Raw genomic sequence first — 27,999 nt, forward strand, 5'->3', positions numbered from 1 at the left:
CATACATACATACATACATACATACATACATATATACATAATTGTAAAGCGCTTTGAGCACCCAGACCTTAAGAACCAACAGTATTAATAGTATCATACAGACACACTGACAGAAAGACAGACAGTCACACACACACACACACACACACATTCATAGACACACACACGGACATCGCCTTTTCACTACTATTTCAAAAGTAAGTAAAATGAAAAGTCAATCAACAAAGCACTATTTGATTTGAGAGAAGCTACAACAAAGAATTAAACTAAATATCTGGACGTGTCTAAGGTATAAAATCAAATACGCTAAATGCCTATTATACAAACAATATTATCCAAAAGAAATTGAATACATGTTGATGGTTTTGTGTTCAGTAACTCAGTCCCATTCAATTTAAGTCTTTAACACCAACCAGGAGCCCATACACCGTTGAAATTTGCAGGGTCAGATTCTTCAGAATATCCAGGTTGGAAGAAAGCTGGCGGTGCATTGTCGAGATATTTCTTGGCTGCAGCACGCAGTTCTTCAACCTTCTCCGGCATTGTAGCAGACAAGTCATTGATTTCCCTTGGGTCCTCTGAAATGAAAGTTCTTTCTGATATTACACACGTAAAGTAGTTACAAGTGTAATCGGAATGATATGCCATGTAATACTTTTCAAATTACTGACAAACAATTTGACATCCTTTAAGTTGATATTTGAAAATAATTTCTTTACAGTGGAAGATAATGTATGATACGTGGTCTACAGAGTGTCGACCCAATATATGCACTATATGCAATTTGTGACCGCAACGTGCAAATTGTGCTTTACTGGACTTGCAAATACTTGGTATGCCTCGATCAATATAGCAAATGCGATAATGGCCGCAATTACTTTGGACTACCTGTAGAGGTCACTCGAATTTGACGTATGATACTTGTGAGTAGAAATGAAACTGTGTAAGCGCTTGACTGAATTTCATATGTGATAATGGCACGCATCTGAAAGTCACATGTCGATTTTTCAAATGGCAGTTTAAATTGTGAAATAGAAAATGACCTTCAAACAGAATGTTGTATTGTCAAAGGACGTGTAGTAGACTAAGTACAATCTCCCATTCTCAAAAAGCAAGTGCCATTCTTAAATGGAACGTAGACCAATGTAGAGTCATGAAATGGCATGTAGTAGTCAAATGTCTCATTGACCAATGGCAGCTAGCAGTCTCAAATTGTATTTTATAGTATTAATTCTGGCATTGATGTGATGGACTTCGAGAGTCTGCCTTTCAAATTTTGGAATCGGAGACTGGCACCAACATTTTGTATCAAACAAATAAGTTATAAGCTACTTGTTGTTTAACATATAAACCATTTTATTCGTGTTCCTTTTAAATACTGCATATTAACAACAATTGTTGACCTGTGTTTCAAACAAAGTGGCAAATTCCTCACCTGCGATATTGAATAGTAAGGTAGCATTAAATGATGGAAGAGGAGGTACATCAGGAATATCTGGATTTTGCAAATCTGCTGGGGGATACCAGTCGTCTGTTCAGAAAACGAATTTCGTAAAATTAATACATTACTCTCAATGATTTACATAATACTTAACCTTCCTACTGTGTAGCTCACTATGCCACGTCTGATTTTGTGAGTTACACAGTAAGTTAGGCAGTGAGTTACAAATTGAGTTACACAGGAGCAGTTGAAGTATATTATGTAATCGAGGGGCCATCATAAGCGTGAATTAAAGGTATATTTGACGAACTATATAACTCTATTTTAAAGAGGACATGCAAACGCAACATAAGTGATAATGATTTTTCAGCTCACATATGCTTATATAATAAGTAGTTAGGCTAACAAGAAAAAAATTAGTATCGCCTTTGTTCCCGTTTAAGATGTTACTGAAAACTGGGCCCCTAAACTAGCATATGAATAGTACATACAAGCTGAATGTGGAAACCAAAGGGGGGGGGGGGCGTTTGACTATTAGGAAAATATGGGCTTTAAAACAAATAAATAAATAAACAATATGTAATATATCAAACCCAGCTAGCCAGGGGACCGTGTAGAACGGCTCGAGTCCATGAACATCACTGGCCATGGCTGATAAGGTACAAGTTCTCCCATGCAACGAGCCGTCTCAGCGTCCTGCTCTCGTTGAACAAGCAACACCAATTTAACTTATAACCATCAGTCAAGTGCGTCAGGATTATTTCAAAACTGTACATTTTTAGGTTCATTAAATTAAAGTAGACTGTGTAACGTCGCGTCTCTGATTTACTGTCTCGAGCTTTCTCCGATTCAACTGATTCAACGCCGAGACATCTAGTTTTAGCAGTGTACAAGATTGTTTTGTTCTTATGTAAATATCCAAACAAAATTGTTACTTTCTTTGACCTCATGCCCCGTTTTCTTTGTTGCTAGTTTTCAACGCGTTTTCGTTATGCATTATATGATGTAAATAAAGTAATTTATCAATGCAATGCAATGCAATGTATGGTTTGTGTTCATGCAGTGTGTGTGTGTGTGGGGGTGACATGAACGTATCCACTCATCAAAATATGCTCGTTCCCGACGATCTATTACCGACGATCTTTTTCTGTACGTGCGAATTCGCCTTTTCAGGCATATAAATAACCACAGAATCACATTTTAATAGAAGAAATAGACACATATTTTGATATAATATAATAGCAATAACCCCCGCCGAAGGCGGGTATACTCTCGAATTTGGTACAATTCGCTCCATATAATTCGGCTCGTGCTATATATCGCGAATTGTATCAAAATCTCGTGTATACCCGCCTTCGGCGGGGGTTATTGCTTAATTCTACATAGGCATGTTCAGGTTGTAGATACCACTATTTGTAACATTTGAAGAAATACCAGTACCTCAATTTATCAATAGAAATGTATGATACATTGGTCGTCATGGCCTTCCAACAAGTGTAATTCATAATCCACAGAATGTTGATGTAGAATCACATGGGGATGCTAAATTTGGCCATGGCAATATTCAAGTGTTTCCAACATGGTGCTTAAAGTGGCCATATGGATGAGGAGTGGGTATTTATTTCGGATTTTTAATTTATGTAACAATTTTATCATGGCTTCCTCCCTGAAAAATCAATACATTTCAAATGATTAATAAATGTGTAAAATATTTGTTATTGAATGCACAATGACATTTTACACATTTTTTAAAAACCTTTCTCAATGTATGGAGATACAGACACAGCCTTGGCCGATGTTGTTTCAAATTCATTTTTCAAGTAAGGTATTAAAATATATATGAAAATTGTTCTATAAATCCAAAATCCAAAATAAATACCCAATCCTTATCCATATGACCACTTGAAAGTTTTACCTGATTAGGTGGTAAGGAAACTCATTGATTACAAGCTGTAGTTACTGTAATCTTTGTCACCTACCTATTCTGTTATTAATGAAGTATCCATCAAAAATAGACGGATGAGAATTTAGAAACATCCAGATACCGTCCATTAATTTATAATCGCCAACCCTAGATGAACGAAAAGAATGTAGAAATAGCCAATATCATTACAGAATGAATGGTAAGATAATCTTCTAGCAGTAAGACAGACAGACAGACAGACAGACAGACAGACAGATCTAGACAGAGACACACAAACGGCATGGATGGATGGATGGATAGGTGGATATAATGAAATACTACATACCTCATAGCATATCCACGTGAAGGCTCATAATTGTTCAAATACTGCAACATTTCCGTACGTGGAGTGGGCGCCCCTTTTGATAAAGTGTCCCAAATGTTGAAACCATCCAGGTTAGGATCTAAAAAATTGGAAATGTATGCTATACGAAGAGAAAACTTTACAACTGTGTTAGATTTACGTATTAGTAGAAATGTAAAATATGCTCCAAGGCTTTTGTTAAGTCTATAATTGCTTTATATTTTCAAGCCAACACCTCTCGTCCACTTAATGCAAGTCACTAAGGGAACTATTAGAATGAGATGTATGTACCATATCAACACCGATGTAGCAGTCATGTCTTTTACGGCGATTAATTTTTAATTAAAATTGTAAATAAAATCTAAAGTTATACAAGTTTATTCGTGTTTTATGAACATATAACAGCTATCTTCAAGGTTTACTCGGTGTCATTGTGTTCTTACCTGGGGTTCCACCAGCTAATGAGACTAAGGTTGGGAAAAAGTCAGTCACGTGAATTAATCTGTAGAAAAAAAGAAGAATGATACTACCTATATATATATATCAGTGAAATGGTTGGTTGGTTGGTTGGTTGGTTGGTTGGTTGGTTGGTTGGTTGAATTGGTCGGTCGGTCGGTCGGTCGGTCGGTCGATCGATCGATCGATCACTTCACGATGACGTTAATTATTAGCTGAAACAAAGTCATCATGAAATTTCAATAAGGAAAATTCATTTAATAGAGAGTCATCAAAACATTTCTAAGGTAGTACTTACTCATTATTGACGTATCCCGTAGATTCCAACATGTTTCCATGAATGAATGATACTGCTCTGAGTGCTCCTTCAAAGGGAGTTCCCGCACCACCTCGAAGAGGCCAACTCCTACCATGAGTTGGAAATGTACCATGCTGGTGTTTTAAAGAAAAATCATTAATCATTGTCAATGTTGTACGAGCCAAATATATCTGAAAACTATTAATTATACAAATCACACATAAGGACTCAAAGCTACATTAACAAGCTTTATGGCATACATGTGTTCCTTTATCACCAATGTACTTACAAAAGCATACAGTTATAAGATATGGCCTAATTACAACATTAATATTCATAAGTTGTTCATAAAACCCTTTCCAGTTATAGCCACATTATAGAGAACATGTGTAGTTTTTTAAATTTAACCATCCATTATTGAGAAACCCTGACAGACAGACAGACAGACAGACAGACAGACGGACACATGCGCATACATACATACATACATACATACATACATACATACATACATACATACAGATAGACAGACAGACAGACAGACAGACAGACAGATTGACACTGACACACACACACACACACACACATCACTATCACTAAAACATAATCTTCCCTTACAGAGCCTCAAGGTAACAACTATATTGGAACAATATGTTTGACCACTGACAAGATATTTCAATATACATCGGAAATGGAATCTTTGAGACTTGATGCATGAGATTCTTTGAAGAAGCTCCATTTTTTATATAACAAAAGTTGTCTTCCTTGTGCTGTGAAGTATTTTGCAATAAAACAACTTACATCATTAATGTATATAAACAATGTGTTATCCCACATATTCTTTGCCTTAAGAGTATCAGTTAGATTTCCAACTGCTTCATCCAGCATTGACATCATTCCTATTATGTAAAAGGTTACATAATCGTAACTCGTCTACAACAACATCAGTTGAATAATACAGTGAAATATAAATACAATATAACACGCTGGCATCAGATCTATTGACGGTTACACATTGCTAAGTAAACTACAACACTGACACCAGTTCTATTTAAGGTTACACAATGGTAAGTAAACTACAACACTGACATCAGTTCTATTTAAGGTTACACAATGGTAAGTAAACTACAACAAAGGTTGCACAGTGGTAAGTAAACTACAACAAAGGTTACACAGTGGTAAGTAAACTACAACACTGGTATCAGTTGTATTTAAGGGAGGGCACGTGTGTGACATTGAGTAACAAAAATCGCTAGCTACAGAAATGAAATCATCAATGACAATTCCGTCCTAAGCATGTATTATGCTGAAAACATTACCCCGTTGAACTCGTAGTGCTGGGTCTTCTGTTGTTGTATACAAATCCGCATATCTATTTGGGACCTGTTAAAGATGAAGAAGCGAGATAATGGTGACAACTATATTCTTATTTATTTGAAATATTTGTCATAAATTGTTCTTCCAATATGTTTGTGAGGGTTGATCCTCATGAATTTAGTGATAATGCAGGGTGACTACTACACAGCAAACGACAACACAAATATGGTGATGACAAACAAGCACTAGAGCGTAATAAGAAAAAAAAACTTGATGAATACACAAGAGCAGCACACCCTAAGATGTCATACATAAAACACATGCATGAAATAGCATGCTTCATTTTGTTGAATGCGGGTTTCCCACGAAATGTAGCTGAACCACATATCTAATATATATAAATTCATCTAAAAGAAGTATATTGTGATTCAGCATACGTGCAAATGAAGATAAAAACATGGTGGGTTGTTGATTTGGGGACTTATTATATACAACCAGTTTTGCATTTATACCTACCAGGTACGGGACATGAGTTAATATTGGTGCATAATACATAAACAAAGGAGTATCCGCGTCATGGTTTTTAACGATATCCACCACCCTGTTATTCATTAGTTCCTGTGAAAATGAAAAAAATGAAGTGAAAAAAAAAATATTCTGTTATTCCACGTGTGTGTGTGTGTGTGTGGGGGGGGGGGGGGTACACGCGTGTGTGCGTACGTACGTACGTACGTACGTATGTATGTATGTATGTATGTATGTATGTATGTATGTATGTATGTACACACACATACACACGTTGGTTGGTTGGTTGGTTGGTAGGTTGGTTGATTGGGTGGTTGGTTGACTTAGTATTAAACTTTTGGTCTTGTGGTGTGATTACACTTTTAAAATGGTTTGTTATTGTTTCTACCATTTATTTGTATTGTATACAAAATCATAGTCAGGGTAGTAAGAAGTAAAACTAATATCTATTTCTTGGAGATTACATATATAATCAGTCAAGTACTGTTTGACACTAAAACTGATGTATACATACCGATACATGTTGTCCTTGGCGATTCAGCACCACCCCTGTGTTGTCGTACAATGCAGGGTAATTTACAGTGCTGTTCCCACCGGCTTAGAGAAATAAAAAGACAATTTTCCCAATAAATGTACATGATTGGAGGAACTTGTGAGAATCAGAATCTATTAGTGTGTTCATGAATTTACCAAAATAGGTGGTAGGATGACAATTTATAAATCAAAGCCTGCATTCGTCATCCCACTGCACCTAATCACATTCCAAGCTCATACGTTATAAATAAATAAATGAGACCTTCTGAATCAATCCTCTGTGATCAAATCAAGTTCTTATATTAACTCAACACACTTGTTTTAATACCTATCCTTTCAGATAAACGAAATCGCTTTTTTTTATTGTCATGTACATCTGCACATGCCAAATTGCACGTGACAGCACAATGACCCGTTTCTATCAATCTGTCATGAAGCAACCGGTGTATATATGTCGTATATATGTTACTAGCATACTTACGAAAGTCGATCCCGTGAGAGTAATAGTTTAACCCATAGTAATGGGTTCCATAAAACGAATCAAATCCACGATATGTCGGTGTATATTCCCAATTACATGCACCAAGATGCCACCTGTGAGTATATTTCGTGACTATTGATTAGTTCCATAGCGATATTGTACAAGTTTGAAGATATACTTTATAGCCCCAAAAGACAAATACTCTCTTGAATAAGTCATCACTAATTACACAGTCATATCCCACGTGTGGGGATAAAAACATACTGTCAATCTCAGATCACTAAAAGAAGAAACGCGTGAACTGCATAAATTACTCTCGACAAACTGTGTCTGACCCTTGGCTTTTCTGTGAGTCCTTAAGTCTCGCTAACCCAGCCTCTTGTCGGTATAAGTGCATAGCCCCCCCCCCCTTCCCAGCAGAGTCTGGGAAACACGCTAGGTAACCGATCGCGAGACTATGTGCACTTGTGAGAACAAAGTATACATGCCTGTTTTCACATGCGCCATGTCGAGTCAGGACTATCCCCTCAATGAGGATATTTATCCCCATATGGATAAATGTTAATCCCATAATCCCAAGCGGGATGATTATCCTAATCGGGATTACTGTTTGTATTCCGTAGTGATTTTAGTGATCAACTCCTACACATGTTCTAGACAACTGGGGGGGGGGGGGGTTAGATTGTGTGTGTACATGTGTGTGTGTGTGTGGCGGGGGGTAACCCTGTTTTTGAAATTTGAAGCAGGTGATCCTGTTTTGAAAATGTGGATGGGAGGGGGTGGGGGAATTGTATTTTAGATTGTGAAACGAGACTATTTTGGTTTGACTGGCTAGTACCGAGGAGAAAAAAAACGTACGCTATCGCCCGAATAATGTCAGTCAACATATGTGTACAATGTTAGACTTACTTTCCAACCATGTGAGTGGCATATCCCAATGGTTTCAGGACTTCTGCCAATGTTGTAAAATTACGTCTCAAATAGGTTGGTGACCCTGTCAGAATAGTAATATGCTGCAAGATACGTATTGAGAAATAACAGGTATATTGACAAACATCATTTTATTTGTAAATAAAAGGACATGTAAGATTTCAATGTATTTGAAAAAGGGTGACCATCTTAAATGATAATGTCATACGAGTGGAGATAGACACTGCATGACTCTGAAATATCCATTACGGTTGATGATATTATTGACAAATTTCACTATATGAAAAGTCAAATTTACCCACATTTACCCAACCTTTACCCTAGGTGAGACGCACCTAACCACTATCTCTGTCCAGGGGTAGTACGAGACGAAGTACCACTTTTGACTGTCTACAACCCCCAGGTGAGAGATCACCGGGGGTAAATTAAGTCAAAGGTGGTACTTCGTCTCATACTACCCACATTTACACATCCTCTACCCAAGATTTACCCCGGTGGAAAGATAAGGGTCAAATATGACTTTTCGTATAGTGAAATATATTTCAAACTACTTACCCCAAGTCCAGCTCTGTGTGGATAATAGCCTGTTAAAAGTGCAGCACGAGTCCTTTAATATGAAAAAATAGTGTACATGGACATTCCGTGCTAAAACCAGTTGTGGAGTAAGTGAATGTGCATTTGTGATTACAGTAAATAATGTCACTCATTTATCTCAATGTAATTTAATTTCATAATTGATCTATCCACTTCCGTTAAAGGGATACATTCTGTGTCTATAAACTGGTTACTCAATTGAAAATAGTTTCACAAAACCTCGATTAAACTATGTTTCTAGAGACTACTATAATGTTGATACAAGCCGTCTATGACACATCTCTTCTGGCATTTTCAGATAATAGATTACCTCTACTTTAATATATATATATATATATATATATATATATATATATATATATATATATATATATATATATATATATATATATATATATATATATATATATATAGTTTTGCTGCTCTGCCACTGCGGTATAGAGCACTGTCTTAGCAGATTGATACTCACCGAGTTATATATATATATATATATATATAATATATAATATATATATAATAGAAATGACGTCAACATATATATATATATATATAATAGAAATGACGTTAGCAGGTTAATGTTTAAAGGTTATACTCTGATGTCTCAGCTAATTGGGCCTTCGGTTTTCTAAGATAGATACAAACTAAAACTATTATCGGAACGTTACATGTTAATACAACTGTGATAGATTATTGAATGGACGTTGGTTTGATTATATATAGTCGCAGTAGGGAGTTCAAGTTCCATAAACTTGCAGTGTGGTGTTTTGGGACTTCCATGTCAAACACTAGTTTGATCATAGGGTGATTACAATTGCCCAACAGAGGAACCGCTATCACCCACTTGCATAAAATTTGTGTAATGTACCACACTGAAGACCAATATATTTAGTTTCCGTTTATCTTAGCAAACCAAAGGCTCGTTTATCCGATTGTAACAGGTTTAAGTTCAGTCGAGTGATGATTGTTTATACTGTACGTCAGTAAGTAGAATACTGGGACTACCTTTAAATATCAGCAAATATTTGACCCACAAACATATATATTTATCTTGGTACAATTACCGCGTTCATCATGGACAACTAATGAACACCTTCAATATTCAGTGCTAAAAAGGATGTCTGGAAATTAAATAAGTTGACATTTTCAAAGCAAAACCGGAAAATGATAGGAAAGTTAATGTTAGGATCTTGTAAAGTTATTCTCGTCGACATATGTACTCGTTTTGTAATGTAAGGAAATTAGAGGTGTCTGGTGATTGATAACATCAGAAGTTATCGTTATAAAAGTCCTGAACATATTATATTAGATAAACACAATATACTCACGGAGAACACAGCGTCTGTACGTAAGTCTGATTCAGAATGACACCCTCTTTGGCTAGACTTTCTAACACGGGTGTCTGCATGATGGGATTGTGCCACGAATAATCACCCCAGCCTACGATAAAGAGTTAAATGTACTTAATGGAAATAAAGTTGATATTGTATATTTATTGGAAATAAATTGTAATACTGTCAATCGTATTCATGCATGTACTAGCATGGAAAATGAATGAGTGTACCGTCTTCTGGACAAAATTATTACTCCATAGAAATGTTACACAAATCATACATAACAGATTTGTTAAAAGGTGTTAATTGTGATTACCATTTAGACCCAAAGATGTCTGAATGAGATATCGACGAGAGGGCAACATTACTAACTCATTGTAAAATAAATGGAATGGCCGAGGAACGTACCGTTGCTGCATGATACAACCAGTACTATGTGTGGTTTCTTGTCATCTTCTGTTGATAAAAAATATTATATCTGTTTATAGAATTGAATATGTGGACAATATATATTGTCAAAACATTTGGCACGAGTACTAGAGATATTGCGCAAGTGGAAGTCATTTGAATATTATAACGAATTTGCTGGAAATCTTACAATAAGGAAACGAGTGACTCAATATTTACATATGACAACCACTATCTGTTAAAACACTGATGAAACACACATTTTGCCCAAATCTTCTGATATTACAATCAACTCATCGTGGATGTATTAAGTCTCTGCTATGTATAAGATTTTGTGGTTATCTATTCCTGTTCAAGCTTGAGTTATCATAAATGGAGATGAACTTATAATTGTCCTTCTACCTTCACCGGATTCCTTGCTGCAGCTTTCAGTACCTTCCACAGCTTATGGGGAGAAAAAAAATTGTTAGACGAATTATTCAACTGAGTCTCATGTTACAAGACATTGGTGAGCATGAATTGGGTTGATTAAGTATATATATAGAACATAAACCGCTCAACTCAACCAAAGCAAGCTATGTATTCCTATTGACAAAATTAAATAAACACAATTAGTGTCAACTATCGCTATCAAACAATTATTTGTAATTTTAGCATTTTCTCCCATATCAATATCTTGCATGAATCCTTTAATCTCCACACTTATTTGGTTCCCGCAAAGAGAGCTATACAACAAGTTAACATGTGTATCTTTGTCTTCATCAGACAATACGATCAAACCTTTTTTTTTTAACACGGACTGCATTAACATGAAATTTTATGAACATATTGTATGAGACAGATTAAGAGACTAATACTCCAGATTTCAATGTACAATGTTTAAACAATTTTAGGAAATACTTACTGTTGGTGATAAAACCAATCATTGTAACAACAACACAGGACAACAGCAAAATGCTAATTGTCTTCATGGTTTGTTAGTCCTTGACTTCAATAGGATTACCTGCGATTTATTTAAAACAAACATTTTAGCAGTCTTTAAGCATGATATCATGGTGACTTTGGCCTTTAATAGACATGTTTAAAACCCTCACAGCAGTATATATGAGAAGTGGAAAACCTCTTGATATATAGGCAGCAATATGTGTGAAGGGATTAGTACATAGACATTGAAAACATAACACATCAGGTCTTCGTAGAAGACACATCCTCAAATATTATGTGACTGAATTGAGACATGATTTAAAAGAAATTGGTGGCAACAAATAAATACTACAAAGTGTCTGATAATGCAGGAAATTGCTGAATTTCGATAATTGAACCCAGAGATCAGAGTCAAGGCCAAAGATCAATGTCTCAAAAGAAAGTTTGACACTTGAATGTAGGCTCTAGCTATATATTAACGTTTTTGAGTTATGTGGTAAATTGTGATTGTTCACTACAAATATGTTTGCCATTGCAGTGAATATGATCACCAGAAATAATGCATGTCTATATGTTTATCTGATTCTGCATTTATATAGACATGATCTAAAAGACATTAACCACACATAATTGTGACAAAGTGTCTGCAGTATGTTAGTAGTCTACCCTGTATGGCAAGATAAAGGTCAACGGTCACTCACATAACTAAGCTTGGATGTGATTACATGAGTTAGACACTTGAATAGAGTCGACGTATTGAATGGTTTGAGTTATGCAGTAATATAGTGGTTATTTACTGCAAATATGGCTGCCATGAGTGACAATTCCCTGAACACCAAATATGATACTAGTATATAGTTCTTCTTCAATATTACTTGCAAGTAAACATCATTTAAAAGAAACCGGGAATATGTAAATGCTGCTACGTGTCTGTGACAGGCAGGAATTGGTTTGAATATGATAGTTATCCCTGAAGTTCAAGGTTAAAGGTCAAGGCCTTAAAGGATTGCTCGTATCTGATAATATGGAGGTCTGTATGTAATACAGTTTGTGAGTTATACAGTAATACTTTTCAACTATAAATATACAGTTGCCATCCAGTAAAAGTGACCTGAGCACCAAAAATAATACTTGTGTATAATTATTTTCTTCAATATTACTAGTAAACATGACAAAATAAATTGACAATACTACAACGTGTTTGTAATAGGCGGGAATTGACTTGATTTTGATAACTGACCCTGAAGATCAAGGTCAAAGGTCAAGGTTTCGAAAAGATAGCTTGCACCTGTGTATTACAGTTTTTGAGTTTAATATGCAGCAAATTGTGATTTCCAACAACAAATTTGGCCGCCACTCGGTCACATGTACATATATAAAAAACAAATTGACATGTATCAAAGATTATTTTCTTGACATGTAAAGGGCAATCCGGATCTAAATCCAGGGACCAAAACTAGGAATCCATTTGCCAACCTCCAGTCTAAAACAACATCTAGTTTAGAGTTATTCAACATGTCATAGTCAACAAAATCGTAGTTCCTAGTAGAGCTTGTACCTTAACATTGAAAGGATTTGAAAACTAAGTCATACAATCCTCAATGATTGCTTTCTTGATTTGCTGATGCTTGATCGCAGCCACACTTTTAAAAAGGAGAGCAAGTAATTGTTTGGATGAAATGGATGCATTAACCAGCTTTAGATGCAAAGTCGATTCAAGATATTTATCAGCACCTACTTGAATAGTTAGAGATTTAGTGTTTGTTGACAAGGCATAAAGAACTAAAAATGGTGAAAGTTCACTCATCTGAGTACTACCTATATTTATTCGAATTAGTGATTTACAATATTAACCGTACCTTTGGGTAACATGCGATATGTACTCAACATATGTAATGCAAGTGGATCAAGGACAGTCAATAAGTAACTAGTACAGTGTGGGTGTGCCACTAAAGATGTCCCCAACAAGAGCTAAGAGCCCATTACTAAAATACGGTTTTTCGCTAACCAGCTCATCACAGCCTGGATGAATGGTATTGTTACCGATAGCATTCGTAATTTTAGTAAATTCCATATTTTGACCATGTAATGTCATACTTTAATTGAAAGGTCAGTAAACTGTACACAGGGACATGATATTCAAGCCATAATGTGTCCATTAACCAGGTAAAAATGGTAGGCGCATGCACGCACAGACAGACGGAGAGAACCCAGTGTAGTATCCCAATCCCTTCCCTTTTGAGTGACATAAAGACAGAGTGAATGTCACCTATCACAATAATAAAATCATGCAGTATAACAATGTAATATAATGTTTTGTGCATCCATATTACGAGGTGAAAAATTATCGATATTTGTTTTTAACCAAATGCTGAATTCAGGTTACAACGTTATGACTTTAATTGACCCCAGAGGGATTTTGAAAAGAATACCATATAGAGATATATAACGAAGGTACACACATGCAATTCTATTCATCATCACTTTTTGGGATACTTCTGATACTTCTGATGTAAACAATTTAAATTACCATGGTAATGATCGGTATAACAATGTAATATAACATTGTGTGCATCTGTATTATCAGGTGAACAATTACCGATAATTCTTTTTAACCAAATGCAGAATGCAGGTTATAATATTATGACTTTAATTAATGTCCATGGGAATTTTGAAAAGAATATAATATATTTATGTAATGAAAGCACACCCATTATGTTCCATTTATCATATCACTGAGATACTTCTGATTCTTATTTCAAGAATTTAAATTACCATGGTAATAATCGGTGCTGTTGTTGAATTACATTACTAGGCAAATATGATTAATCTAGTTTTTTTGGAGACTAATTTCAAATCATTCTCACTTTTGTTGCATTTTTCAATGTCCATTGAAAAGCATTACAGGAGTTTTCCGAAAACTAGCCCTGGGCCACTATTCGGAAAATCAGCATATTCGGAACCACAACAGAGGAACTAAATAGAAGCTCAGGGCGATTATTTGGCAGTCAACACTCAACAGCCATGTGGCTATATCATTACTAATGGGGACATACCAGTTTAGGGACACAACAATTAGGAAGACAAGAATAATAATTTCATTTTATAATAATTCAAATATATCAAATGAAACATTTTATTTGCTATCATTCTATCAGCATTGATTGTATTGTTGCGTCAATGCCTCAAAAATAACCATTACAAATAGAATAGAATTGTCAATTGACTGAAACCAAGCATGTCAACTTTATATTTATTATTATAAAGTGGATATTGTTCAACTAAAAATAGCGTACGTCTGAATATACAGATTCATAGGCAAGATTCAATGTTTCACATTAGCGGGAATTGGGACCACTAAATTTTTTTTGCAGGACCACTGCATTTTTTTCATCACTGGTCCGGGGACCACCAGTTCACAAAATGATTTGTTCACCCTGGATAAACTTGACATTAGCCTTATACTGATCGTTAAATCTCCATGAACTCATTTATACATGACATTACACATTACTTCAACTCTCACTCGATGTAATTCACTTTGTGTGCACACTCACCATGCCAATTACCCTGACCTATTTTTAGACCCAGTGTGTCGCATTGACAGTGACGTCTGCGGGTCTCCATGAGTCATCTGCCGACTTGTTGATCGATCTCAGCACAAAGGTGTATGTACCTACCTTCACGATCACATTCTCCTCGTGTAAAAAACATCCATTTTTTATTGGCACTCTAAGTTTATGGGTTTTTTCAATGGAACATTCGAACTAAATAAAAACTAACATTACCAATATAACAAGGCAAAATTCTTGCCGTAGTGAATCTGAAAAACCCATTAGACGCCCACCGGCCAAATGATCGCCCATGGGCAACTTTTCGGATGGGCTTGTTTTCGGAAAACTCCGGTATATAAAAACTAAACAAACTTCCACCGAGTATTGCCCCTAAATATATTAACATAATACTAAAATGCAGAAATCAAAACTTAAGTCTTTAGTCTGCACCAATCTTAAAGTAATATCGCATGGCATTATCAAGAGAGAGAAAAAATATGACGTCATAGTTCCTAGTAGAGTCGATGAATTACCTTGAGATTGAAAACATTCGAAAAATAATAATAGAATATCTCAATGTCTTCTTGATATGCTTGAAGCAAAACATATGTACAGTTACAGATTGCTCCAGTGATACATGTAAGTTATCCATCGGGAGGTGCTCTGGTGTATCATTCTACACATGTAATTTGATTTCACATCCATATCAGCACCTACGTGAATATTTTAAAAAAATGGTGTTTACCGACAAGGCGGCCAATATGCCAACAACTCATCAGTTTGAGTACTTTTTATGGAATAAGTGATTTGCTGGTGCTTGATCGCTGCCACTATTTTAAAATGTACAGTAATTGAATAGTTAGCGATTTAGTGTTTGTTGACAAGGGGTAAAGATCTCAAATGGTTGAAAGTTCACTCGGCTGAGTACTTTCAATCATTCGAATTAGTGATTTACAATTAACCTTACCGGTAGGTAACATGCGATGTGTAGTCAATAGATGCAGGTGGATCAAAGAGATTCGATAATAAGTAACTACATGTAGACACAGTCTGGGTATTCTACTGTCCAAACAACTAGGAGCCCTTTATTAAATATCCACTACTGTCTCAATTCAATATTTTAACCACGTTATATCGTACTTTAATTAAAAGGATGAAATGAATGTATTTGCCATCTACATTTGCACAACTATATTGGTCGAGACCTGCAGTCGATTCAAGATATTTATCAGCACCTACTTGGATAGATTTAGTACTTGTTGACAAAGCGTAAAGATCTCAAATGGTTGAAAGTTCACTCGGCCGAGTACTTTAAATCATTCGAATTATTGATAAACGATATTACCCGTACCGGTAGGTAACAGGCGATGTGTAGTCAATAGATGCAGGTGGATCAAGGACAGTCGATAAGTAACTAGACACAGTCTGGGTATTTTACTGTCCAAACAACTAGGAGCCTTTTATTAACATTCCACTTCTGTCAGAAAGGATTTTCTCTAACCAGCTCAAGCCCTGGATTAGTAGTATTGTTACCGATAACATGCTCGTAATTTTAGTAAATTCAATATTTTAACCACGTTATATCGTACTTTAATTAAAAGGATGAAATTGATGTATTAGCCATCTACATTTGCACAACTATATTGGTCGAGGCCTGCAAGTCGATTCAAGATATTTATCAGCACCTACTTGGATAGATTTAGTACTTGTTGACAAAGCGTAGAGATCTCAAATGGTTGAAAGTTCACTAGGCTGAGTATTTTCATTCCAATGAGTGGTTTACAATATTAACCTGATGCAACGTGCGAAGTGTTGTCAATAGATGCAAGTGGATCAAGGACAGTCGATACGTAACTAGACGCAGTCTGGGTATTCTACTAAAGATGTCACATATGTTCAAGAAAGATTTAACAACAAGATGCCATTTATAATGTGAGAAAAGATTTCAGTAACCAGCACAAACCCTGGATTAGTGGAGTTGAAGGTAATACAGCATATCACAGAGGAGAGTAGTATACATTGAAGAAGTCAAATTTCCTCGAAGAATCTATGATTTGACATTGAAAGCATTTTATATCTGATACATATTCCTATTTGAATGATTGGTTGTCGTTTTTATTCCCCAAATATAATAGAAGACTGAAGGAGACTACTATGTTAGGTCCCGTCTGTCCATCTATCCTTCATTTCCTGTAGCTAAAATAAGACATGCATGGGCCGATTTCAACTAAACCTTGCACAAATGTCAGGTCCACGTGCATATGCACGTCACTTTGTTTCACGACGGATAATGGTCAAGTGGAGCGCATATTTGATATTTGACCTTGTCCCTATGTTAACGGTCAAATAAACAAAAGTGGGGTACTTATAAGAAAATATTGACTCTTCAGCTTAGTACACTCTAGTCTGATTGGCTAGAGTAATCTGTGGATCTGTCTATCATTCTCTGTTTGTTCGATGTTTAGTTGCCACATTTCAGGTCGATAACTAACACCAATAAATATACATGTATTATAAGTAATTATCACATAAATACGTGCATATCTCCTACTGTGTGACGTCAAACAGGGGTGATTTCAGAGCATATCACCCCTGTTCTACCGAACTATTTTTTCTCCGTACTGTTAATGTTTGAGTGTTCGTATCAATCCAACGATCAAGTTTATCGTAATAATTAGGTGCTTTCAAAACGTAAATGCATACATTACGTTACATATATCCTTGGCTATCATGAGTTTGATACGTAGAAGTCGTTTTCTTTTTCTTTTATACATTTTATTATATTTAAAAATCACGTAGATTATCGATGAAGCAGCCGGCAAGCTTCCGATTTTCCGTCGAGCTAGCTCAGATCTCCGAACTTACACAACCAGAGAAAATATGATTAAAATGACGCCACAAAAGTCGTATTCAGACAATTCTACTTACGTTTTAAACTAAATTCGATATTACATGTACATCGCAAGGTTATAACCGATAATTTTGGTTGAGAAACCACAGAACAGTACGACCGATACCGTGTTTGTGGTAAGCTTGACCTCGCGACAGGTCACGCGATTATGTAATTTGCATAGCCGTTGGGCGCCATTTTTTAATACGCGATGAAGAATATAGTGCGATGAAATGATGCAGTATTCGTAAAATACGAATGAAAATTTTAGAAAAATACGGGGAATACTTAGTTATGTGATAAATATATAATTCCATGAAATCAATGTTAGTTTTACGTCATAATGCTCCTCGTATGATTCCGCGGACTACAAATTCTCGCCTACCGGCTCGAATTTGTATTAGTTCGCGGAATCATACTCGGAGCATTATGACGTAAAACTAACATTGATTTCATGGGATTATATATAAATATTCAATGCAAATGCTGTATCTGTCAGGCTAGCTTTGCAGTAAAGGACGCTTTTTGTAACACACCTAGTTCCTATGTTGTGATTTGTCGATATGCGGTCACGTGGTATGTAGAATTTTCATTATTCAACGCAAATGACGTTTACCAGTCAATAATTTTAGTGATAATGTCTGTTCTGTACTGGTGACAAATGACGTCATGAGTGCATGCTTACATGTTTTTACAACATACGAAAATGGTGTCACCTTGTGCAGGCGAAGTAGACGCTGGTCAGAAACTTCATGGCTATTAAAATTTCTAAAAACAAACTTTGCCACCCTTGTGTCACAAAGGATTTGGAATGAACAGAGTTGGTAATCATTAAAAGATTAAGCTTTTGCAGATTCTCATGTTGTGTTTCGAAGTAACTAAGTTTACTGTTGTCATATGGGGTGGTCAACTCGTCCCGAACTAACTCGTTCCATCCAAGTGCCCTAAACTTGTCCAACAATGATACCTGAAGTATATGATCAGTAAAGAAACATACATTTCGGGTCGAAAAATGAACAACCAAACGTCCCAGATTACTGCAATCTAAGGCTGGATCGGAGTCGGGGGGGGGGGAGCTGGGGAGAAATTATTTTGGTCAAAAAAAATTCGCACCCCCCCCCCTTCGCACTCTCATGGCCTCCCCGAAATGAACCCAAGAATTTCCGTACCACCCCCCCCTCCCTGCTACACATATTTCAATGTATAATGATACAGTACCCCCGCTCCACTTCAGAGTTGTACAGTATGGTGCACTACAGTAACAGTGGAAATCAACTTCAGCGTCAACACATAACAATGAAAGAATTCTTTACAAATATATGTAGGATTTGCGAAAAAGGTCTCACATTGGGCTGCACTTTGAGATGTACTTAGTCAGCAGGGTTGTATCTTTCAATTTTGATTCTGGGCAGAGACACCATTTCCCATGAGAGCTAGTGGGGAGCGTGTCGGAGGGGGTTCCCTCTCCCGCAGTTAGCACTTTAAAACGATTAAAGACATGTAGAAGGCCATTCAATGGCATACAATTTCAAACCATACACATCGAGAGCCATAGAGTACTAGAAAATTGTCTTCAATACCCCAATTTTACTTAAGTCAATACGCTATTATACAACTGTATGGCTATATTACCTACCCTTTAACTTACCTATTTTTGGTAGACACATACATTTGCTTGGCTATCGAGTGCCTCATAATTAGAGAGAGAGAGAGAGAGAGAGAGAGAGAGAGAGAGAGAGAGAGAGAGAGAGAGAGAGAGAGAGAGAGGCAGACAGACAGACAGACAGACAGACAGAGATAGAGAAGAGACAGAGACAGAGACTAGAGAGACAGACAGACAGACAGACAGACAGACAGACGAAGGCATATAAATACCTTCGCATGGCTATCACCCAACTTATCACTGAATATAGGATTTAGAAGGAGGGTCTATGGTCGGACATACTAATAATCTAATTACTAGCTAGCCATTTAATGTGCCAATTGGTTTCATGGGGAAAAACTAATATCTCGAGCATTTTTTAGATTAAATTTGTTTTATGCCAAGCAATATAGTGGGATTGTGTTGAGCCAGCATGGAGCATTGCTTGTTGTTGAGCCAGACGACAATTTGCCACTATTGTAGAAAGTTTGGGGACTAAGAATCTATGGCTAGACACATTAGGAAGCAGATCGACTGTTGTGAAGGTAGAGGTTGGGCAACGGTGGATAGAAAGAGAAGAAGGTAAAGGATAGGTAATGGGGAATAGAAAGAGAAATAGCTAAATCTGCCTATACTAGTATCTGTGATTTTTCGAAAGCAATAAAACAAATTTCATACGCGATCAGCAGACTTACCTCAGCAAATTTTCTTTTTTTCGATAGGGGTCTTTTCGAATAGATGCTAGTGTTGAAAATGTGATTAGAAGATTCTTCAGCTGTGGTCATATACTCTAGAATGGTTTGCAAAGTTACTGTTGACTCCTCGATGTATACAATATTATACGTCACCTATCTCCAATCTCGCATTCTAATTGGTCGATAGCAATGCAGATACGGAGGCGTATTTTTTTACTGACAGCCTGATTGGTTCAACTTTGCATTTACCTAATATCACGATGTTGTAACCGTTGAGAAGGGCTGTACGTTGGTGGGTGGCATGACCCACAGTCCCTTTAGTGATAGAGGGACTGTACATGATTGATCACACCCACCAACGGTGTCTGAACGGATTGGATTGTTAGAGTATAAACATGGTCACTCGGTGGCGCTATTACAAAATGACGCGTTTGTTACATTCCGTAAGGGAAGGTTGTATTATCTCTACTTTTTGGTAATTATACAATATCCTACGTTTGCATTTTCAAATTTCGTATTGTTTGGTACAATTAAGGGGCACATCATTTACGATAGCTAATGCTCATAAATTTTTATTCCAACAATATATATTTGTGTTTGAACAAAAATGTAAGGTTTTGGCCTCACAGAAGGCATTCAGTTACATCAGGTTTTACGTTCTATTAGTCATTTTCACAGTGGTATAAAACTCGTTTTGAGACACAGTTAGGCAGACAGACATCCGAAAGGAGAGAGAGAGAGAGAGAGAGAGAGAGAGAGAGAGAGAGAGAGAGAGAGAGAGAGAGAGAGAGAGAGAGAGAGAGAGAGAGAGAGAGAGAGAGAGAGAGAATGTCTCGGAGACAGCAAGTAAAATCAAGCGCATATCTGAATCAAATTGGACATAATCTAATAAATTCATATATGAAATTGTTACACAAAGACTTGCTGTTGGGGCAAACTATCTCTCCAGTGTTTAAACATTGCGAAATAAAACAGGGGTACAAAGAATGCACTTTGAATAGAAGATGGTGGGCAAGGGGTATTTTCGTACTTCGCATTCAGGCCATTCTTTTTTTCGTAAATTGTAAAACGTTCCTATAAAGTCCGTAAAATCGTAATTCAGTAGGTGGTCGGAGTATTCCGTAGATAACTGTGTATTGTGACTGTAGCCCGTAAAATCACCCCTTTTTCGTACACGTAAAAGGAAAAGCCATACAACTGTACCATAATTGTACCACGAAGCGAAGTCGCAAGAAATGTTCAAATATACTCAGTAAACGACTGCTCCCGAGATTTAGTTTGGTTAAAATCATGAGCAAAATATTTCGTTAACCTCTCCTTTCAGACCATCAGAATTTTAATGCCCCCCCCCTTCGAACCCCCAATTCGTTCACCCCTCCCAGTTCTCTCGATGCCTCTGCCGTAAATTCTGACCACAGCCTCACCCCTCTTTCAAATCATACCGTTTTCGTCGCGGGACGCCCCGGATACGGTAATGCGTAGGCGGCAAACAGTGACTTGAGGTCGAAAGGTTAAGGGAGCCGTCATTATCTCTCACTTGGGGGGGGGGGGTCGGAGGAATCGGAGGGGGGAGGGTCACTCAAAAAATGCTAGAAGAGGGTTACTCAAAAACTGGGGAGTGAAAAGGGGGGGGGGGCACTCACATTTTTGCCAACACTTAAGTATAGAACATACCTATATAATGATGCAAGTTAACAACAAATATATTTATTAACACAGTGTTTTTCTGCTAGATTTTTTTTCAGTGCATATTGCATATACATAGCCCCTATGAAAATGCATACACATTCGACATTTACATGTAGTTTCTGAAGCCAGTGCAGTGGACCATAAAAAACTGTAACACAAATTAATCAAACTTATACTAGATACATTTAGTTCTGTTACATGAAATAAATCATTAATTGATAAAGTAGTAAGGAATAACCAGGTTAATGAAATAAACAGCTGAAGCCACACAGGAGGGCAAAGTCTGACAAACTAGGATCAACTCATCTATAATATCACGGTGTAGATTATATGTCAGTCAGTGAAAGCATACCAGATACTGGGATGATATGGTAACTTGGTGAACTGAAAATCTCTGACAGGTTTCATTGCACAGGTATTTATAAACATTAAATACGTGTTGAAAACAAAGAATATGGTACTATATAATTAACTTTTTACTGCACAGATACTAGTAAATGGCGTTCTATTACATGAAATCAATATATAAGTATACAGTAATTTTTCATAAATGATAAAATAATGTTAAATGTTATGGCATGAAACTATACTTTGAGATTTTTTCTCAGTGTTAGTATTCTCAATAAAATTTCAATTGTGATGAGGGGAGGTTATTGCCATCATCTTGACATGTTAGAATAACTGCAGAAAGCATTCTTTTAGTTTTAGTACTTGAATTTCAAAAAATCTCCAGGAAAGTCCCCTCCTGTAGGTACCCCACTTGACTCCCTCAAACTTTGATTCAACTTGTACTGCCTACTTTCCAATTTTACTAGCTGCGTTGGGAATAAGCTGCATTCATTGTTACCTCTTCCTTTTGAAATAAGCCACATCCATCATGTTACGAGGAATTTAAATTTCAAAATGAAAAAAGTATGTATGTATGTATGTATGTATGTATGTATGTATGTATGTATGCATGTATGCATGTATGTATGTATGTATGTATGTATGTATGTATGTAACTCTGTCAGAGTGGCACTATTGTACAAAAAGGAAGATAAGACATTCGAAGGCAATTATAGACCAGTGTCAATTTTGAGTGTGATATCCAAGATATTAGAAAGAATAATTTACACTCACTTTGAATAGTATCTTCAATTTGGTTTTCGGCCTGGGTATTCTACAGACACCTGTCTAATCCACCTCACTGACTGTATCAGGTCAAACATGGACAAAGGGGAAATGACCGGTATGGTTTTGATAGATCTACAAAATGTTTTTGATACAGTTGACTACGCGATACTGTTGGAAAAGCTCGGTGCATGTGGTGTGAGTAAACAGTCAGTGCAATGGTTCAAGTCATATCTATCTGGTAGAACTCAGGGCGTAAACTATATACTAAACTGGTATACTATCTAACCACAACCCAATTCATTGTGATGTTCCACAGGGCTCTATATTAGGGCCCTTGCTATTATTAGTATATGTAAATGACATGACATGCAGTCAGCAGTGACATGTAAACTACTCTTATATTATGCAGATGATTTTGCTCTTTTGGTGTCTGGCAGATATGTTGAGCAAATCCTAACGATGCTTTGAATGGAGTTAGAACATCTACATTAATGGTTAATTGATAATAAATTATCTTTACATCTTGGCAAAATGGAATCCATTTTGGTTGGTTCTAATCGAAAACTAAAGCAATGTTCGGAGATGCAAGTTTCGTATGGCGGTGTCGACATTGCTGCCAGACACCTTGGAGCTGACTTGGACCAATCATTGTCAGGTGGAACAATGGCAGCAAAGATTAAAAAATCACACTCTCGTCTGAAGTTTTTATATCGCAATAAGAAATTCTTAGATACTAAAATCATAAAACTACGCTAATTGTCTAGTTCAACGCCATTTTGATTATGCCAGCTCATATTGGTATAGTGCCTTGACTATGAAAAGCAAACAAAAACTTCAAACGTCTCCAAATAAGGTTATACGATTTGTCCTGGATATGCCAATACGGGCTCATATTGAACCAGACCATTTCAAAGAATTTGGAAGGCTCTCTGTCGGCCACAGGGTTTTATATATTAAGCTCAACCATGTACAGAGAGTTAGAACAGGATTGGCCACGAAGTATATATATGATCCATTCGTTTTTAATAGTCATGTGTATAGAACTAGATCCAGTCCATATTCTATTTTTGTTCCAGGCTGGGCTCGGGTTTATCAGAACAGTTTTGTTTATACAGCCAATGTGGAATGGAACAAAGTGCCAATTAATGTACAGAGCATAACTTCTAGTACTCTTTTAAAGCAACTAGCAACGCCTCACCCCCTGAGGTCACTGGTGCATGCAGTCAACCAATAATCAGATGCGCCAAAACTTTACTGTCATAAGGGTATTAAACTGTTTTTAAACATTTTAATCCAATATATAAAGATTAATTGCTAATTTTAGAGAATACTGTCTAAAATTATTGCCAAGATAGTCTAAAAATTGTCTCGCCAGAGTCTCCAACTCTACCCTGCCATTGATACACAACCATCCGATGTGCTGACCTTTACCCTAATGATTTCATTTAACTTTTTTGACAGCATATTTCAACCCTATGTATAAAGAATAGTATATGATGATGATGTTGATGATGATGATGATGATGATGATGGTAGCGATGATGTTGTCTTGTAAAGCTTTGGGGTTATTACCTTAAAGGCTCTGAGTAGCATACACAATTTGGCTTTACGAGTACAAATGTCCAGAGCTTCTAGGGGGTGGTCCCTAGGACGCCCCCCCCCCCCGTGAGGTGGATATATCCAATTATAAAGCTATTCCCCCTACATCTTACTGTCAATATGCTAGTAAACTGTGTGGGTTTTTATTTTAGTATTTCAACCATATGCAGTTGCTTTTTACATGTTCATGCTGTCTTGTAAAGCTTGGAAATTATTGTTTTAAAAAAATTAAATAGCCTAAAAATGGCTTTAAGTTTCAAAAGACTCCTAGGACCCTCCCTTATGAGATGTGTACATATTCCCATCTCAAGTTTCCCCCCTAACTTTTACTGTCAAGATGCTATTAAACTCCTTTTTGAATATATTGACCCGGTGTAGTCGCTAATTTAGTATGGTGCTATATTATTAAGCATTTACTCAAGCAGTTCACTCTTAGACTAACTCTCCATCAAATACCTGTCATGTAAATATGATATGGGGAGGGGGGGGGGGGTAAAAGACGATTACCACCAGTCATCATGTTTTAGAATTAAGTGATGGTGGAAAAAGGTGAGCCACTTTTCGATTTTACAGAGAGGGGATCAGTGAATATTCGTCGGCCCGATCGATGTAAAAATCTACCTACTCCAGGCCGGAGAAACCGACCGATCCCAAAGCCTACCGCTACGTCAGCTTTGTTGCATTTTGTTGAAGAATTTCAAAATTTTGGAAGACTAAACTTGCCAGACGGTTTGTGTGTATTCGAACACTTGGTGGCGATCTACATCATCTGTTGAACTGTATTGCATCGATCATAATTCAATGAGCGACCAATCCTTTCAAATACTGCCGAATTACGGACAAGTCATTGAAAATGCAAGGTACTAGGTATCAGATAAGCAACAAGAATACAACATATCTATAAATTAACACTCAAGTATATTGTGGTATGAACATTATAGTGAATTTATTATAGTTAATTTTGTTAGAATGCTAGTAGATTATCGACCCAACAAGTTGTACAAATTCTGGAACTTTCTTCTATTTCTTGCACCAATATCAAATCTTGTCAAACCACTTCATCCGGCCATCATATCATCTTTCATATACACCTGTTTTGCTAAGTCTCTGTGTGGTTGACAAGTCTGCCTGGTATAGGCGTTTACAGGCAGTCGTCTAAAATCTTACTATCCTGAAAGTTCATGATATTTGAGTCATTAACATTTATAAATTTAATGAGAGTGGTGAAAAGTCGTACTCATGTTATATAGTGGCTATAACAAGGACATATCAACTGAGCCCCACAACCGAGAAACCAGGGCACTTTGTATGCTATAAAAGACATCATATCTTATATACATAGAGGCATAGTCCGCATGTATACGTCCTTGAATAAAATTCTACTGTAGTCATGCCGATTTGTTTTATTATTGGTCCTAATTCTAGGTGAGTCGTATACGGATAGACGGATAGCAATATCACTCAATGTATGCCAGTCTGACTTGGGTGTCCCTGGCCACGAAACCATACGGAGCCCCCCCCCCCCCCCCCCGCCCCTCATTGCAACATATACCTAACCCTACAACTATATGGTAATTAATAATGCAACCCATTTCATTATTGTATTTTTTGCAAATGTTCCACTTTATTATAGTCATATTGTCATAAATCAACCTTAAATTGGGTAAGATTTCTCACTAAGAGCCAGCTGGTGGTACACGTTTGTAGGTGTTTGGTACAATACTGATGTATATACTGTAGAATGACAAGGAAAGTCTTAACAGTACCGATCGTGAATTGATGTGTGTGGTAGACAGTGTGAGTGTGTGTATGTGTGTGTCATGGCACAGTAAAATTTTTAATCAAGTCTGTAGTATACTTAGGCCTTTTAAAGGACATGTAAACTCAAACCATAACTACTTGTCCATATGTACAGTGTGCAATCCTTGTAACCATATTGTATGGCCATCAGTTTTTACTGGACAGGATGCAATTTCTGACCGAATACAACAAGCAGGGATGAGTGCCCTTTAGATTTGATGGAATACTGTTCCGTACTCCTTACCTCGACCACGACAAACTTGAGGACTGTCACTGTAGGTAGAGGGCACCTTGAGAATTGATTCACTCCTTCAGTAACAATTATTGCTCAATAGGAGGAGTCGATGGGTTCTTTGTTGTTAACAGTACTAACTTTAAAAGCGACCAGTAGATACATAGCTTATATCTATTTTCGTCCAACCTCTGGTAAAAAATCAAGAACAAACAAAAAGTCAATATCACGTGCCAGAGCAATCAACAGGGGTATAGAGGTTTTGGGAAATCATCTTAACATTGTTTCATCATAAACGAATTATTATTGTACAGAATGTAAAAACGAATAAAAAGTGTTTGCTCTGGGTGCAAGAATTTGGAGACATGCCAGTGAATTTGCCTATCGTTCTGCATCACACAAATCATGTCACAAAGGCATGTCACTGTATGTAGAGTCATGTGACATATCTTCTCGATCACCATGCACGGGTGGAAAGTTTAATTTACCAATAGCCTAGGGTATCAACTGAAAAAACCAAGACTGTCTGTATTTGCGTCAAAAATATTTGATGTGCTAAAAAATAAAACCCGGACGTAGCCAAATGTAGGCGAAGGTGATTATGAGGAGAAGATGTCGTGTACAAAGTGTAGCCTTGGGTACGTAGTGAGTGTTTGTCAATTATTCATCTGTCTCGAGTGTTTACGCAGTAAGGAAAGTAGGGTAGATTATGTGCAACTTACATATTGTATCATAAAAGTGACAACCACACAACAGGGTACCTTGTTAGAAAAGATTAGATTCCCATAAACGTGACAACTTCAAACCAAGAGAGCTTGTTTTTAAATATATAATGTCTCATAAACGTAACAACTGAGAAAACCAGGGCAGTTGCAGTGTAGCTCTGTTCATACTAACATCCATTTGTGTTGAGAAGTTTGCTCCAAACACACAACAAATACTGGTATTTGACATTCTTTAGTGGAAAATAAATGAACAGCAAGAGGCCAAGGATGACATATATTTGGATGACGTAGAACGTGAAGCTCCAGGCTTGTGATCGAACATAGGGATCATATGATGATATCCCAAAGTTTGTGGCATGGGTTCTTAGAAGCTCAGTCTCTATGCAATAAAATCGTTTGACCACAGGTGTAACAGCTTCTTAAACACCTAATTCAAAATGTTGTGGATGTGTTTCTTTGCAATGGGTTTTGTTCTTTCTAAATCTAAAAAATGACCAGATGACCTAGTTACAAAAAATATCGATTATGCAAAGGATCATTAGATAAAAAAC

General features: G+C 36.7%; 1 protein-coding gene across 1 annotated transcript; it reads right to left on the reverse strand.

Moving 5' to 3' along the window:
* Positions 1-402: 402 nt before the first annotated feature.
* Positions 403-11,508, reverse strand: LOC144440727 (arylsulfatase B-like). Its single transcript, XM_078130109.1, has 14 exons — positions 11,487-11,508; positions 10,985-11,026; positions 10,583-10,630; positions 10,169-10,280; positions 8,805-8,856; positions 8,229-8,332; positions 5,782-5,845; positions 5,264-5,395; positions 4,463-4,596; positions 4,152-4,210; positions 3,691-3,808; positions 3,421-3,512; positions 1,436-1,531; positions 403-596 (listed from the first exon to the last, which is right to left on the reverse strand). The coding sequence occupies exons 1-14, from the start codon at positions 11,506-11,508 to the stop codon at positions 403-405; spliced, it is 1,269 nt and encodes a 422-aa protein (XP_077986235.1).
* Between the last annotated feature and the right edge of the window lie 16,491 nt (positions 11,509-27,999).

The sequence above is a fragment of the Glandiceps talaboti genome, chromosome 10 (genome assembly GCF_964340395.1).
Source record: "Glandiceps talaboti chromosome 10, keGlaTala1.1, whole genome shotgun sequence".
NCBI classification, from domain to species: Eukaryota; Metazoa; Hemichordata; class Enteropneusta; family Spengelidae; genus Glandiceps; species Glandiceps talaboti.

Coding starts and splice junctions, on each gene's coding strand:
- LOC144440727 (XM_078130109.1), bottom strand. CDS start 11,508: ATGATTGGTTTTATCACCAACA. Junction 3,809..4,151: donor ATTAGCTGGTGGAACCCCAG/GTAAGAACACAA, acceptor CCAATTTTTTAG/ATCCTAACCTGGATGGTTTC. Junction 3,513..3,690: donor TCACGTGGATATGCTATGAG/GTATGTAGTATT, acceptor TCGTTCATCTAG/GGTTGGCGATTATAAATTAA.